The sequence below is a fragment of the Leopardus geoffroyi genome, chromosome A2, assembly GCF_018350155.1.
Source record: "Leopardus geoffroyi isolate Oge1 chromosome A2, O.geoffroyi_Oge1_pat1.0, whole genome shotgun sequence".
Classification (NCBI taxonomy): domain Eukaryota; kingdom Metazoa; phylum Chordata; class Mammalia; order Carnivora; family Felidae; genus Leopardus; species Leopardus geoffroyi.
The window spans coordinates 168,434,006-168,450,937 of record NC_059331.1 but is presented as its reverse complement, the minus strand read 5'-3'; the positions used below and the strand labels follow the sequence as shown (position 1 = coordinate 168,450,937).

General features: G+C 56.0%; 1 protein-coding gene across 5 annotated transcripts in view; it reads left to right on the top strand.

Moving 5' to 3' along the window:
- The window catches only part of PTPRN2 (protein tyrosine phosphatase receptor type N2), an 809,741-nt gene that overhangs the window by 689,403 nt on the left and 103,406 nt on the right, over positions 1-16,932 (top strand). For all 5 annotated transcript variants that reach the window (XM_045496335.1, XM_045496337.1, XM_045496333.1 and 2 more), the window contains one exon: positions 13,781-13,993. In XM_045496335.1, the coding sequence (XP_045352291.1) occupies positions 13,781-13,993 (213 nt within the window). The remainder of the gene's footprint in view (positions 1-13,780; positions 13,994-16,932) is intronic.

The following is a 16,932-nucleotide window of genomic DNA, read 5'->3' as shown; positions in this document are numbered from 1 at the left end:
CCTTGAAAGTATACGTAAACGGCACCACGCTGAATTATATCACCGTGAAATAAACACGATGTCAACTGTTGTTCTACTTTTAATTCCAACCCAACCTAAGGAAAAAAACTGTTTCCAAACAATCACATGGACCTGTGGCATGCAACTGACAGAACGTATGAACACCTTCCGGCGGAAAAATGGAGAAAACCTGGCTGTTCTCCACAGCAGTATTTTGTTTCCCGTCATCTGGAGGCGATGGCAAAAAAAAGTTAGATTCTTGCTCACGAAGTCAGTCCTTCCTAAGGAATTTTAGCTCAATTTTGTAAAGAATAAAATCTCATCATGAACATATTATATACACACACACTATACTGAGCACCAACTATTAAATATGTATTTTTTAGCACTATTTTGCAAATAACTAAGGTTAGATCGTTACAAAGAAGCAGACCGAAAGGGCTCTACCGTCTAGATTCTAGAACCTGGAGGGTTAGCCTGGAGGGAGACTGTCTGTCTGCAGACATCTGTCCGTGCGAGCAGCAACGTTTCGGAATGCTACCTCTCCAGAGGAGCCAAGGAGGGCAGGAAGGCCACACTAAGTCTTTGCTTTTCTTGTTCTTATAGGAATTGCGATTTCAAAGTTTGAAAAGGACAGATAAAAATCCCTACATGTTTGTGAACCAATCTTTCAGGAATAAACTTTTGCTGAAATACATTTTTTTTTGTTTGTTTTTCATAACATGGTTTCATGTTAGGCCGTTGGAGAGGATATCAACTCTATTTTGTAAAAAAAAAAAAAAAAAAAAAAAAAAAAAAAAAAAAGTTCCTATTTCTGGACTTTAAAACTTGTAGGTCAATCTGAACATGAGCCAACGTGAGAACAGTAATAAAGGCTGAATAATGTCGGTAATTGTTTTTCAAAACCAAAAAAAAAATGACTTGTATTTTTCTGTTTAGGGTACAGAATTCACATTTTTTTCTTGAAATAAAGGAAGATATTGGAGCCAATAATTTTGCCACTTCTCCATTCCTTTCCATTTTAAAGTGAGGATAACAATTCAATAGGAATATCTTACAGCCGGTGGCATAAGAAATGCAGGAAAACCACCCTGACGATTCTCCCCAGTCAGTGAATCTGTCCTCACTGCCAAGCAGGAGAGAGAGTGGGTGCCCAGTCTCCTGAAACGTAGGCCCCGTGCCCCACGGTGGACGTGTCTTCTTTCATGGTGGATAAGGACTTGTCACCAGTCTCGGATGCTTTTGCAAACACTGTCCTTGAAAACAGCTATTTATTGACAATTAATGGACTCCAACTTAGAGCCATCTAGACCTAACCTGTGCACGTGTCTTCTATTGAAAACGATCACGGCACCAATTACTATCTCACTAAGAAGCTGACCGATTAAAACATCTTTGCTTTTCAAAATTCACTCGTTGATGTTTTTGAAATGTTATTGTCTTCAACATTTAACTATGCATGGAAATACCGCATACATATAACTACAATATTCAAGAGCACCTAATTTCATTGCGATAATTTAAAGTCATTTTTATAAATGATTTACAAATCAAAAGGATTTTAAATAGAATTTGTGCACCATGATTACAAATTAGTACTTTATTTTTAAAACAAAATTGGTTTAGGTTTTCTGAAATCAAGCAGGTGTCCCAGAGGTGTTTTTTTTTTAAATCATTTTCTATCTAACCATATTATTTAAAATTCCTGAAATTTTAGGTGCTGTTTTGCTTAATAATAACCATGCTTCCCATGACAGTCTTTCTCCATTTTGTTTAAAAATACGTTTTCTCTGATAATAATTTAGAACATTGGAAATTTATCCTAATCACTTAAATATGTGATATATAATAGTTTGGTGTTTCTCAAATTGAAAATGAGATTCTTATCACAGAACATTAGGTTTTACACATAACGAATGTGAACTGCTCTTTGGAAGAATTATTAGCAGGATCAACACATCCTTTCAAACTATTTATATTGTTTAAATATTTTGTAGATCTTGGGGGATTTTACATCCTCCATATTTTTTATTCATCAGTCAAACAGTCCTAAGTTCGTATGAATAATGTACTCATTTATCACATATAAATGACTTCCATCAACGTGCCTCTCTACAGCATTTTGCATCATGTTTAAAAGTTTTCTCTGTAAATGTCACTGAAATCGAAAATTGAAATTTATTATTCAATGAGGTCTGAGCTCTCATGACAAAAACAAAACAAAAACCCCACCACCTAATATCATTCACTCTTCAAGATATTAGCTGAATCTAGTCTTACATTGTTGAAAAGACACTTTGCTAAAGTCTTTTCAAGAATTAAAAGACACATTTTTCCTGCCCTGGAAATAAAGGATTTGAAAATAAAGGAAAATAGAATGGAAATCTGGTGGATTAATTTATCAGTTTCTGAAACAGGGGACTAAACGGATCAGCACCTAAAATACAAACGCGTTCTTTTAATGAATTCCCTGGGCAATCCGTTTATCTTTAAGCTCCGAGCTGGAGGGTTAAACAGGCGTCGACGTGGACCAAACGGCGCGGGGTGGGGGGGGGGGGGGGGGTGACCCAGCCAAAAAGGACATATGCTCTATGTCCACCAAGGTGTCAGCGAGGAAATGCACTTTGTACTTACAAATACCTGCGTTAAGAGTTTAAGGCCCATCTAACCATTTAAAAAGTGACCAAAAGCGAACTCCAGTGGTATCACCCCCGCACCACCGCCCCCCACCCCGCATTCTTCCTGAAAGCAGAGAAACCCAGGTAGCTCGTTCAATTCAGATTAAATTGGGAATGTGGCGCTTTGATGTTGGAAATGAACCCTTTGGGACCAATGAAACACTACCTAAAGAAAATAAATTTATCTGTTTACTTACTTCTTTATTATGTCATATCAGGTTTGTAAGGAAACAAAATAGTCTATCTGGCTTTGAGCTGCGCGCCCTGTCCTGCGCTCCAGCGTCCCCTGGGGTCGCCGACACTCTGCCACCATCCCCGGACCCCTGGATCACGCGGCCGGGCACCTCCTCTCGCTGCGGGAGAGCCCGGGGCGGCCGCGTGGGGTCCCAGCCACCTTGGTGACCGAGGAGCTGGACGCCCCGGGATCCTCACGCCTGCTCGCGGTTCCTGGCGGTCGCGGTGAGAAGAGCGAGAGGGGCGTGCCCGCGCGGAGGGTGGCGGCCGAGGCCGCGTCTTGGGGACCGGGCCGGCCCGCCCCGGGAGCAACGCCGCGCGTCGCGGCGGGCTGGGGGCTGGCGCGGGGTCCCCTCCGGCACCGGGTCCCTCCTGAGCGCGGGTCCCGGCGGCCTAGGAAAGAGGCGCAGCCTGAGCGGCCGCCCGGGCCCGGGGCCCCCACCCGCCGCGCCTCCCGAGGCGCCGCGCGGGGTCTCGGCGGAGACGCGCGGTCAGCGCACTCCCCTGACGTCCCCGGTGCCCCTCCGGCCGGGCGCGGGCCCCGGGAGCGTCCCCCACCCCCGCGCCCCGCCCGGCGCCCCGCGCGGTCTCCCGGGACCCCCACGGCATCCCCAGCACCTTGGAGGCCGGCCCTCGCGTCCTGGAGGGGCCTTCCCTTCATCCGCCCCCCGGTGCTGAGTCCCCCACCCAGGACTGGAGAGGCGCAGGAACTCTGCACACGCGCGCGCGCGCGCGCACACACACACACACACACACACACACAGGCGCGCGCGCGCAGGCCGTTGCTATGGAGAGCCCGGTTACCAACGAGGCTGAGGGCGACACGTCCCCTCCTCCAGGCCTCCCTTCCCTGCCTGCGCCCCCTCTCCGCCGACCTCCCCCCTCGCCCCGCTGGAGCTTCCGGGGCCCTTCCCGCCTCCTCCGCGGCCCCAGCCTGCAACCCCTCCTCTCCTCTCTCCCCTCCCAGGGCCGCGCCTGGGGTCGCCCCAGAGGCTGGAGAAGTATGCCGAGGCCCCGGGCTCCCGGGGAGGGGGACAAGCCCCGAAGAGGGCAGCAGGAGGGACAGGAACCACCACCACTCAGGGCTTTGCCCGAGGAGGACCCTCAGAGAGCGGCTAGAGGCGCGGGTCTCTGGGGCTGGACGACCGGGAGGCCCAGCGGGCGGCCGAGCGCCGGCCCGAGGCGAGTTTGCGGGGGGGTGGGGGGTGGGGTTCCGCAGGCCCTGCCAGGCTCGGGGCTGCGGGAGCCCGGGGGCGTCCCACCTCGGGCCTGCTGGATGTTTGAGGGGGTCGCGGTGCGTGCACTGCGGGTGTATAATCCAGCACAGTTTCCGCGTTTGGCCTCCGCTGGACCTGCGCTTCTCGAGGCCTGGGAAGTCTAGCCCGCGAGGAGCTCCTTCGGGAGCTGATGATGGGGGCGCCACCTCTGTGCCCGGGGCTCTGCGGCGCGCTGGGCTCCCGGCAGCTGTAAACACCGAATCAAAGCAGAACTCGGCCTAGGCCTTGGGTCAGTGGAAGCGAGTTTTTAGGACACTTTTAGACAGAGGCAAGCACTTCGCAGGCACTCGACTCAGGTCTGTGGAGACCCCTTGCCCTGAGCCCTGGCCCCCGCACTTCCTGGAGGGAAGAGCCCGGGCAGGGGAGGGGTGGGGAGGAGAGGGGAAACGTGCAGTCTCCTCCTGGGCTGGCTGGCGGGGACTGGGGGGGGGGGGGGGGGGAGGTGCGGTGCAGTGGGCCCTGGAGGGGCCGGCTGTGGGGCAGGGGGGGGGGGGGGGCGTCGGGTTAGGAAGGGCCGCCGTCTCCAGCTGTCCCGAGCGCAGGAACAATGGTGAGGCAGTGGGAGAGGGGGACTGGGAGGAGGGCGCCAGGGTTTCCAGAAAAGGAGAAACCACAGAGCCCAGCGCAGACTGTCATCTGCATGTGACAAGGTCTCTCCCGGTTCCTTTCTTCCTCTTGTTCCTGCAGCTGTGGGCCTCGGAGAGGGCATTGTCCACACAGACGTTGGGTTTCAGCGCCCGGCTCTCGGCTGCTCGCCCGGGGCGTCGCGCACCGGGGTGCCCCAACCTGTAGCTGAGACCGGGGGTCCAGGGCTTGGGGAGAAAGAATGTGGGGGAAGGGGCCAGGGGGGCGCGTGATGGGGTGGCCGATTGGCCGAGGGAGGCCTGGTCGCCCCCCAGATTCCTGCCGGGTCAAGGAGCTCGGGAGGAGCGTTCGACTGGGAGCTCAGCCCTGCGGCGCCCCTGCGCTCCTTGCCCGGAGGCAGTGGTCCAGGCCCGGCCTTTCCCCTGAGGGAGGCGAGGATGGAGGCTGAGACGCCGTTTGCACCGCTGCCTCAGGCCGGCTCTGGTGGCAAAGTTCTCCTTTCCACGTCGGGCGAGGCGCTTTGTACTGGAACTCCAGACCTGAACACTCGCGAGTAAAGGGCGGGGTGGGGAGGGCATTTCCTCGCTCGTTTTTACCGGGGTAATTCGGTCTGCTTCAATTTGAAGAGCAAAGAGCCCCCCATGGCAAAAGTGGAAAAACTAACTAGAAACAATAATTTGCCCTGAATTTTTCTCTCGCGAAGAGTTTCCACACCCCCACCCTTCCCACCGCAGAGGTCATAGTAAGGCCATGCTGGTCGATGGTTCTGGCCGAGTCCCCTCTCCCCTGAGCGCTGCCCTGAACTTGCCCAGTTTGAAGTGCGCGGGAGCTGTGGAAGGGAACACGGCTGGAAAGAAAGAGCCGGCGAAGGCCCGGGCGTTGTACGAATGACTGACAAAGCCGATGTCCATTCATAGTCTCGGGCGGGAGAGGGTGTTCGGAGAGCCGCGGCCCCTTAGCCAATTGCTGTCAGCAACATGTGGGGGGGGGGGGGACATCGCTATAGCAACCGGTGGCTGGGCCGCGAGCCGCGCCGCCGCCGGCCGGGTGCGCGCCGGGCCGGATATAAGGCGGGGCGCGGCGGCCGCTCTGGATGGAGCTGCGCGCGCGACCGGTGGCCCTGCGGGGACTGTCCCGCGCCGGCCCCGCGCCCGTCCTCGCCGCGCCCCGGCCCCGAGCGCCTCGCCCCGGGGCCCGGCCGGAGCGGCGTGCACACAGCCCGGCGGAGCGGCGGCGCAGAGCTGCGGGCGCCCGCGGGCTCGGAGCCGGTGCCGCAGCCGCCACTGGGGCCACCGCGCACGGCACCTTTGTCTACGCCGGCCTCCCGAGAAGTTTGTGGTCAGAAGCAGGATGGCCCCGCTCGACTGTGGATCGGGAGCAGGGAAACGGCTGGCTGTGGTGATGGCGCCGCCGCTGCCCGCGGCCGCCGCGCCCCGAGGCTGCTCGGCCCGGCGCACGCCCCCCCCTCCTCCGGCTCGGGCTCCGGGCGCCAGCCCCTCCGCAGGTAACCAGGAGCTCGGGGGCCGGGGGCGCGGGCACCCGCGGGTTTGTAGGAGAAAGGAGAGAGGCTGGGGTGGGGGAGGGAGAAAGCAGGAGGGACCTACGGAGGGCACCGCCGAGCGGGTAGGTGGCAGGGCACGGAACCAGAGGCTGAGGAGGGTGGAGGGTGCGCGCGGGGGCTGGGCTGGGCAACCTGGGCGTCAGAGAGCCCAGTGCGGGGGGCTAACTCAGACTCGAAGCAGGACACCTGTCAAAGGCTCTGGCTGGCGGGGGAGGTCTGAGGTCATCCCCCCAGTGGGTCAGGTTTGGACATCCCAGGGTGACCGCGTTGGTGGCAACTGTCCCACCCCCCAGGGCCCCTTGGAGACTGGCAGGACTGGGCTTGGGCCCTCGTTCTTGGACTTGTCCGGAGCCACCCCGGCAGTTCAGACCCTCAGGGAGAGAGGGGGGTGTGGGGGCAGCAGTGTGGGAACAGGAGAGGAAGCATGGGGATGAGCAGCCAGGACGGAGGGGGGCCCACCGCCGGGGCATCTTCCTCCCAGCGCGTCTTGGGGCGCTCTTCACTGTTCTCTCTCGGTCCCGGAGCACACGTTGTGCCGTCGGGGCCTTTCGGGTAGAGGACCTGGGATGGGCACGCAAGGAGGGGCGAGCGAGGGGCAGGTGGGGCCGTGGGTGAGGCCGCAGGGTGCTCTGAGCGCCCCCCCCCCGCGCCCTCCCCCCACCAGTTAGAGAAATGCCTCGCTGTGGCCACCTCCCCTCCCCCAAAGGGAACCTGCGCTTTCGCGGACCCCCGAGGTGAGGCGGCCGCGTGCTCGCGGAGAGAAACTTCTGAAGGAGGGACTTCATTTCCTGCCTTCCTTAACTACCTGTACGGTTCTGAGCTGCAGCCTGCTTTGAGGTTCTAGAGAAGTCTGGAGACAGTCAGGTGGACCCCAAAATTAGGGGGTAAAACCCTCAGCAGACTCTCCCGCCCTTTTGTGTCACCAGTGCGCAGAACGGGCCGCGCTCCACGCTGGACGGTGGGGGGGGGGGGGGGGGGGAATGACTCTGTCACTGCCGCCAGGGCCCCGAAACGCGCGCCCAGAGGGCAGTGAGGACCCTGTCCGCGTTGGTCCCTGCGGGGCCGGCCCTGCTGTTCGGGCCTTGCCGCCTGCCGCCTGCACCTGTGCGTCGGCCGACTCTGGGGTCCATTTCCCGAGCTAAGTCCGCTGACAGAGGCCCCTGCGCGGAGCCCGGAGCCTTCCCGCCTGGGGCCCGGAGCGCAGCTCGTCCACGTGGTCTCTGCCCAGCCACCCTTCCCCGAATTTAGACGAGAGCGAAAATGCGAGGTGAAGGTCTGTGTGCGCGAGGGGGAGGGAAGCGCATTTCTTTTTATCAACCCAAGAGGAAACGCCCCCCACCCAACCAAGTTCACCCACTTGGCTCCCGAGAAGGGGGTGGCCGTGGTGGGGGTAGCGCAGCAGAGATGTGCGCGGTGGGCCCTCGCCGCTCCCGGATGGGTGGATGCGGGCGTCGTTGGGGACGTGCGCGCGCGGCCCGCGGCCTGCGCTTTGTGGCGGGGAGGCCGGGCCAGGGCATTGTCCCCTTAGAGGAGGGGGCCGGGACCTCCTGGAAAGCCCTGCCGCGAGTACTGTCGGCTCCCAGGAGCACTGGCCCCTTTGTGTCCGGCGCTGCGGCCTGACCTTTCGGACCTCCGTGGGCTGCTGTAAGTAACTGAGCAGGAGGGACCGGGACCGGGAGGCTTCGAGGAAGGCCCGAGGCCCCTGCAGCCGGACAGGGGGCCCGACACAGGCCTGCGCTCCAAGGAGCGCCTCGTCGGGGTCCCGACCCGCGACGCCGGGCCAGGCCAGGCCAGGATGGGGCTTCTGAGCCTCGGAGGAAGAGGAAGGGCATCCCGAAGGGGGGTTGGTTCTTGCGGGGAAAACTCCTGCTTCACGACCACGGCGTCACCTACCCGAGGAAGCGCGTGTGTGTGCGCGTCAGATCAGGCCTCGGGGACCCGACTGCGCGCGCAGAACACGGGTCGGGAGCGGGCGCATCAGTGCAGCGGCCGAGTAGGAGTCGGGGTGTAAGAGACGCCAGCGGTGAATCTGAAAGACGGCCGGGGGCGCGATTCCTGGGGGGGCCCATCTTCTTCGCTCTGTTCTCAGCTGGTCGCTCTCTGTTCTCCCGGAGACAATTTGCTGTGTATGAAGCTCTGCTAAAAATTAGTTCACACAAGGGTAGTCCTCCCCCTTTAAACATAAATATCGTAAATCTTCCCTGATGTCTTAAAACAGAGTAGTTCCCCAAAACTGATGTTTTGGGAGCGCTCAAAAGCGGCAAATAGACAGTTATCTTTTGCATATTTATTTTTGTCTATGCCTGAAAAAATAAACAAATGGCTTATTTTAAAACAAGGTATCCCCATTTATTTTTATTTAAGAGTAATTATTTCTTGGACATTCTTTTCTCTTGCCTATCTAGGCTTTTTTTTTTTTTTTTTTTTTTTTTTTTTTTGGCTACTTGAATGGCAGATTTGCAAGTACAATTTCATCTGCACGAGGAACAATGGCTTTCACTTGCACAAAGGATTTCTCCCACCCTGGATTCAGACCGAAAAGCCTCTTGCTCTGATAATAGCTTCTGAAAAGATTTTGTAATGCAGAGAATTAATACATGATTATTTCCGCCTGACTTCTCTCATTTATGAGAATTCTGTGGCAAATTCCAAATTAAAAATAGTTCAGTTAACAGCTTTAAAAAATACTTTTAAAATATTTTGAGACACCTCCCCCCCCCCCCCCCCCATATTTTTAAGTTCGGTCATTCCCATGGCCTGAAAACCATTAAAATTTTTGATCTGCCTTAAAGTGATCATATGTTTTAGTGAATGCATTTTAGCAAATCTAGCATGAAACTCTCAAATAATTCTAAAATTATTCATCTGGGAAACCAAAGACAGATTTGTTATAGCAACTCATTAGTAGTCTCTAAAATCAATTTCTAAATTTTCCAGGGAAAGGGATGTTGACAATTACAGTGACGTAAGAGTGCAGGGGGACAGCGTTTCCAAAACAGATTCTTTAGGAACGATTCGGACGAAAGCATCCACATATCAGAAGTTTCCTACTAATAAACTTAAATGCCCGTGCCCATAAATTTGGGGTACAAGTGTATTTTCAAATCGAAGTCAGTGGCTTAGGTAACAGACTGCTATTGTCAGCTGTTTACGACGCACAGTCTTGGAAAAATACTCAGATTTTCAATTTTGGTGCTACCTGTCAACAAATACTTGTTAGCATAAACTTCCGTAATTGTGCGGCTGCCTTAGTTCTCACAACCAAGTTTGGGTATAAAATGTTCTCTTTTTTTTTCTCTTCTTTTCTTTTAAGCTCACCACATGGACAGCTAAAGAAAAAAAGTTTTGAAGATATTTTGCCATAAATGGCTCAGAAGATCATGCAAAGGAAGCCCCATGCACCTCCACTCACAAGCGCAGATCAAAATAGTTTAAGTAGGTCAGGACAACGTCTGTAGATTCCGATTTCCAAGAGCGACCCACAAATTGCCTCTGGTCGCATTTCTTTCAAATCACAGCGTTTGCAATATTTTACATTCCAAATTCAAGGAGCTGCAGGTGGAAATGGTTGTGCAGTCAAGACACATCTAACCTGATGTAAAGTTGACTTAATTATTCCTGAGTATTTTTTTAAACCTCGTACTTCTCCTGCACCTGAAACTCCGCATTCAGCGTTTGTGTGTGTGACCCCGCATCCCAGGGCCCACAGCCCTCCCCGCCCCTTGTGCGCCTCTCTCTGCCGCCATCCGGAAGGAGGGGCTCTGCTTCTAAAAGATGCCTGACTGTACGTGTCTGTCCAAGTCATAAATATTTAAACATTATTTTCTTTCAATTTCCAGTCCAGACTGACAGGATGCCTCTAATTAGTCGCGGGCTATCGGCGGGGCCCAGGACAAAATTGGGGGATCGCAGACGGGTTCAAGTCGCTCGGCCTTGGGGAGCAGGGACCCAGGAGGGGAGGGGCTGAGGCCCACCCGCCCTGGTCACACCTGCAGCGGGGCCCTGGCCCAAACTCACTTTTAAGCGGACACCACGCTCATTTTTTTCTCTTAAAGCTCTTGCTTAGCAGGGATCGGAAGTTTTGTTTGTTTTCTTAATTCCACAAAAAGAAAGAAAATAAAATAATCACGAAGATTTTAAACCCCAGTCACTATGCCAAAGAAGGAATTCACCTGCTCTAATTTTTTTTTTTTTAATTTCCATAAATTTTAGTTTCTTCCGGGTTTCTTAAGACCTGACTTGCAGCCAGCAACAGTTTTTCCTCCCGCTCGACCCTCCCGCCCGGCGCTGGGTAGGTCGGAACCACTGGGGGCGGGGGGAGCGAGGAAGAGTGATTTTTCGGGCTCTGGCTGAGATGCACACCCCCCCCCCCCCGGGCCGGCTGGAGGGACGTTCCCAGCCCAGCTCTAGGGTCCGGCGACCTCAGCGTCAGAAGCGCGGCGGGTCCGTCGGCCCTACCACCGCAGTCCTCCTCTGGGTCACACCCTCTTCTCCCCCACGCCCATGCTCGGGAGTCCTCAGCCTCACCCACCCCTCCCCTGGCTGCAGGATTGGGATTGCGGATAGGCTGCGGGAGGTACGTCTGGGCGCCTCCCTCCCAGCCTGGGACCGCGGTGGCCCTTCTCCGCGGAAGAAGGTTCCAACGCGGCTTGGAACCAGAAGAGACCATAGAAAATGGGACTCAGTGGGCACCGGGTCACGTCCTTTTCCCTCCCCTGCATCCCTTCTCCTCCAGCAGCACCTGGGACCCAGCGGGGGCTGGGCAGCTGGGAGGAGGGAGAGCGGGATCCGGAGAGGAGGGACCTCAGCTCTGGGGGCAGTCACTCTCCTTGACATTTTTCTTTGACCTTTGAGTCCACTCCACGCGCGCCGCGAAAGAGGCACTGTCCCACTACCCGCGCGTGCCGAGCGCATCGTGGGTCACGGTGACCGTCGGTTTCCTGGGGCAGGAACCCAGCCGGCCGGGGGCGGCGGTGTTCGGGCCACTCTGCCTCCTTGAAAAGAGCTTCGGTGCGACCTCTCCCTCGCCCGAGGCCTGGGCCAGGAGAACGTGTGGGCGCCGCGCCTGCCTGCATGGCCTCTCACCTGGAACCGAGTGACAACCGGGCCGCCTCTGCGCCGGTTCCCCGGCGAGCGCCCTGCGCAGCGGGACCTCGCGTCCCCGACCGCCCGGCACCCACAGTCCGGGCCTTGGCCCCTGGCGCGCGTGCGACCGTCCGTCTGGTGCGCACCGACGCGCGCGCCACACTTCGAGGCGCGGCGCGTCCTCTGGAGCCAGCTGGCCACCACACGCGTGTGCGCTTCACGCCGCCAGGCAGGAAGGTTCAGGAAGTCCCCGTTCCCGGGCGCCGTCAACCACGTGGGCGCGAGGGGTCCTCCCGAGGCCTGGGCGGGATTCCCCCGCGCTGGAGCTTGGACTAAGCGGGGACGCGGGGACCCACAGTCGCCGGCACGGAGGGCGGGGTTGGGGGACGCGTAGTGAAGGCCGGGCGGGCCGGGCCCGGGCGGGGGGACGGCCGGACGCCCCTCCTCCGGCCGCGCCGCCTCCTTTGTTGTCCCGGCTCGGTCTGCCGAGGCGAGGCGGTCCCGCGGGGGGCGCGGGGGGAGCGAGCGGTCCTCCTGGAAACGCCCCCCACCGAGGTGCGGGCCAGGCCTCTTTCGGGGGGCGGAGGGTCCGCCGCGAGGGGGAGGCCGCCCCAGCCGCGGGACGCAGCCAGGGGACGGAGACCCCGGCCCGGAGCCTCGCGGGCGCCCAGGGGCGCTGACCTGCGCGCCACGCCGGGGAGGTCGCGGTCCCTCCCGCCCCGCTGGGCCGCGCCGCGCCGGGTGGGGTCCTCCGGTTTATTTATGAGGCTGCGGCTCTCGCCCCGCGCGGGGCGGGGACAGGGGTGCGGAGGGAGCGCGGGCGGCGGGGGTGGGTCCGCTGCTCCAGGAGCGAGAGCCTTCCGGAGGCAGCAGTGCCGCCGCGGAGGGAGGGGCGAGCGGGACGGAGGGGAGGGGTCCGCGCCGGGGAGGGGGGGGGTGGGGGGAGAGGAGACCGCGGGACCGCCGCTCCGGCCCCTCGCGCGCCCCTCCTGCGCCCCCGCCCCTCCGGGTCCCTCCCCCTGCGCGCTCTCCCCTCCCCGGCCCCCTCCCCGCCCTCCCCACCCTCCGTGGGCCTCCCCGCCGGTTGCCAGCCTCGCCGTCCTCCTCGGAGCCGGGCGTCCAGGCAAGAAAATTCGGCGTCTTTTCTCATTTAACCCGCGTTTCCATTAACTCAGTCCCGGCACCAGCTAATCCGAGGCACCGAAGGCAAAAGGAGGCTAATTAATGACCAGCTTTTCCAGTCAAGACCGGCGATAATTGCTTTGGTGGCCTTTATGATTACAAGATAAAAATGGCCCGGCCTGACATAAGAGGCCCTGTGTACACTCGGAGACGGGAGGAAATGAGGAGGTGGGAGGCTGAATACGGAGCAGAAAATTACTAATAGAAGAGAGATAATGAATAGGCCGGCCAGGCATTCATGGGGAAAAATCCATTTTGTTACCACGCGAAATTAGGTGGTGGAAAGGAGTTTGCTAATTGTTCTCATCTTGTAGCAACCGGGACCGAGGCGGGGGCGTGCGTTTCCATTCATTGCCCGGGTGGTGGTGGGGGGCGTGCTGGCCGGAGCCGCTTCTCACCGCGGCCACTGCACCTGACTGAGGACGAGGCTGCCCCGCCAGCACCACGCTCCTTGAGCCCGGAGGGGACTCCGGAGAGATGCGCCCAAAGCCTGCCCCCCAGACAGTGGGAGTCTGATGCTTTGTCTCCCCATTTTCCACACCGCCGGGAGGCGGCCTCCTGGACCCTGGCCTCCCCAGCGCCCCGCAGCTCCTTCCCAGGAAAAGCGTGAGGTGCGCGGCGGCGGGTCTGTGTCCCACGGGCGCGCACGGAGGGTCCCAGGTCGGTGGGGATGCCTCGCCAAGTGTCCTCGGAGGCACCGCCCCTGCTGTGTCTCCGGGAAGGTTGAGGTGAAACTTTCAGAGATCCTGCCCCTCTTTTGTGCTGTGCGCTGTAGGGTTGTTTGACGTCTCTGTGCCCCAGGAAACCCCCCCCCCCCGCCCCCGCCGGAAACATTTGTGGTGCGTGCTCTGGATAAACGATTTCTCTCACCCTTGTCTGGACAAGGGATGCGGGCCAAAGAGTTTACGTCCTTACGTGTTGAAAATCGGTGGCTTTAAGAATAAAAGTGATGCCTCTGAGTTTCCTTTTGAAAACGCTGAGATCCTTAAGATGCGAATTAGACATAACTTCCCTCCTTGCTTGGGGGTGCTGTTCTGGAAGGCCCTCCCGCTGGGGCAGGGCCCACAGCCCGCTGCGCTGAGCTGTCACTGTCACGTTTTGGATCCGCTGGGAAAGGGTGGTTTCCAGGAGGTCCTATTTGCTGGCCACTAACACACTCCTTCTCTCCTGTCCTGCAGAAAAGCAAACTAAAGCTCCCTCCACGCCGGGCAAAGCAAGGGGACTCGACACCGTTCATTGTGCTCACGCTGGTCTCCGTGGTGGCCATGGTGGGGGTCCTCCTGGCCTCCGGCGTCATCTACTGTCTCCGCCACACCTCCCGCGCCAGACTGCAGGACAAGCTGTCGGGACCAGGGGACCACCCGGGCCCAGACGCCACGGCCGCCTACCAGGTAGGGGCTCCATTCACCCACTGGACACACAGATCAGTTAACTGCCTGAGGCCCTTCCCCACGCCCAGCGGCTCTCTTACCCATAGTTTGGGTTCTTTTAGGAGGACGGTTGGAAACTCCTCACTAGCGTTCACACAAGTCCCTTGTAACCACGGTTTTACTGCTTCGTGTTAATCTTACTCTGTTCTCGGCTGGTCTCAGTTAGCTGTGAAAGCAGGTTGCTCAATGGAAATGTGGAAGAAGTAAGAAACGTGAATTACGTATCTTTCTTTATCTTTCTTAGTTTGGCCGCTATTAATGAAAAAATGCCAAAGTTGCGAGATACGTTGGCTGTGTGGGTTTTTGAAGACGTCTCTTAAATTGTCGACTTCTCGGGGTCTCCTATGAAAGGATCCTTTGACCTGAACCGTTGCTGCCCTCTGCTATTATTTGGATAAAGTGAAATCTAATGCCGATAAGTGGGAAGTAAACCAAGGACGTCCCCTTGAGAGCCAGGGCGGCGGCCTCCCGCGGGTAACACGGGACGTCCCAGACCCACCTGGAGACAAGTCAGAAGCCAAAGAGAATGTCAGGAAGGCAGGTTCAGACCACACGGGCTGGTAGAAAATTCCCAGAATGTTTGGACGTGCCGTAGCATACGCTTCATATTCAGTAATGTCCTGTAATGAAAATGTGCCTTCGGTTGTAACAGCATACGAGCCCACGGTAGGAACTAGTTGGGGCGTTGGATTCCTTTTAACGTAAAATGGCATTTAACTCTAAGTATGTTTTCCCATTTGGGAAGGTAAAACATTTAATCATCCTTTTAAAAATTCATTCGATATGTATTTGTGGAAGATTCCCTCCCACTGGACGAGATGCTTTGTTTTGTCTAGTGACATGATTGTGCCGTGGAATATGTCTGTCTTCTGTACGACGCATCCTATTTACAATCGTGTATAAGGTGAATGTTACTCTCCTGTCATGACAGTCAGACGGGGGGCTCTCCTGCTCTTTCTAGAACCACCCTCCCCCGCCCAAGCTGGCCCCCTGGGTGCCCTCTAGGACTGGCCTGTGCTGCCTGATTTTGCTCCTCGGGCTGCCCTGACGCTGGCGCATGGAAGGAGCTGGGATGAGTTTCTAAAACCACTATGCTTAAAAGAGACCAGGAGATAGCGTCCCACCTCTCCCCCACCCCCCGCCCCACCACCATTTCAAAATTCTTGGTGTTGTCCCTGAACGGAGGAGAAACGCTCCGGTTTTCTGGAGGAGGTCACAAGGCTGGTCAGCGTGATCGTCTCTTATAAAGAAATGGCAACTTCAAATGTGTGGGAGGTGACATTTCAGCCCCAGCACACGGCTCTGCTTCAAAGCAAAAGAAAAACCACGTTTGAAGAAGAAGCCTAGGAAAAAATGTCACATAAACTAGTAAGAATTTATCCAGAAATTCTATTGAGCAAGACCATCGGTGTAGGATGGCCAGGTCTGTGCCGGGACATAAATAAATTATCACACCAGTTCTGTTCTGTGTGCAAGAGACGGGAGATCACACAGGGGTGGATTTTTAGAAAGCACGGCATCCTTTGATACACTTTGAAATTCAAATATAAAATATTGATAGAATGGAAAGGTTGGGCTTGCATGCAGAAATGACTAAGTTTGGCAAAAACGCAGGCTGAAATTGCACACTGAGAACTGAGTTTCCGATAATTAACAGAAAAAAAAATCTTGCCCGTGACAGCTCTAATTAATAGTATCTGTAATTAAAATCATGCCCTTCCAGCAGGAAAATTGTTTGAATTTCTTGGAGTGACCTTTTTGTTGTTCCTCCTGGGGACATGGTGGTTAAGTTGATATTGATTTTATAATGAGCTCTGGTTTGTTTAATAAGAATCTGTAATCCAGACAATAAATGAAATGTGTACTTTTCTTCAATCCAGATTAATAAAAAGGGGAAAAAACTTTTCCTTTAAAAATGGGATCTAGGGAAATTTGGAAATGAAATGATTGTAAAGATTTTCTGATGGGCTTGGTTGTGTTGTCGCTCCAGTATACGTTTTAGGGAAGGGCTCTGATTAAATGTGGACATCGTCCCGAAGTGGCCTGTTCGCCGGGGGGAAGGTGCTGCTGTGTGAGCAGCTATGTTGTTGTGGTTTGTGGTCAGCAGGGCAGGACTCAGCACACGGGGATGGGGTTTCAGGACTTTTCCCTCTAGATTTAGCTGACTCATGTATCATCAGCTCTTAAAAGCATAGCTACCAATAGAGGGGGTTTACATTTGTAAAGGAGGCAAGAGTTAGCTCATTAATGCGTCCACACTAAACCTGGGTTTTCTAGAGCGACCCCTGAGACCCCCTTTGAACGCAAACGTCTGTCTGAGAAGTTGTCCAAAGTCTCGCCAACATAAAACGATTTCAGGAAAAGCTGCCTTGATGCTTTTTTATTTTTGCATCGTTGGCCTTCTGCACGCGGTTAACCCTACAGTGGAAGGGAAGTTTGGATAAACCTCCCCTAAGTCCCATCACTGGACGAGGAAAACCGAGAGATTTGATATCATACCTTATCTCTTGGGGACGATGAAAATAATCATTGTTATAATTTTTCCGGAAGAAAGTGTGCGTGAGGTTAGAAGTGGCTGACCTGGGAATGAGGAGTGGCGGGTGGCAACGTAGCAAGTTTTATCAGCGTTGGAATATGACATGACCCTTCCGACGGACGGAGTCGGTGTCCTCGTCAGAACACAGGGTGACGTGACCCTTCCGATGGACGAAGTCAGTGTCCTCGTCAGAACGCAGGGAGCCTTCGGCCAGCAGTGAAGGATGGGGTTTGGGGGGTCTGCTCCAGCCGAGGCACTGGTGGCCTCTGGACTGGGATTCCTTCTTCCCGGAGAGCCTGAGAGGAGAATCCACGTGTCCCCAGTTACACGGCACGGCAGTGGCCTCGTCACAGCTCACCTGGAG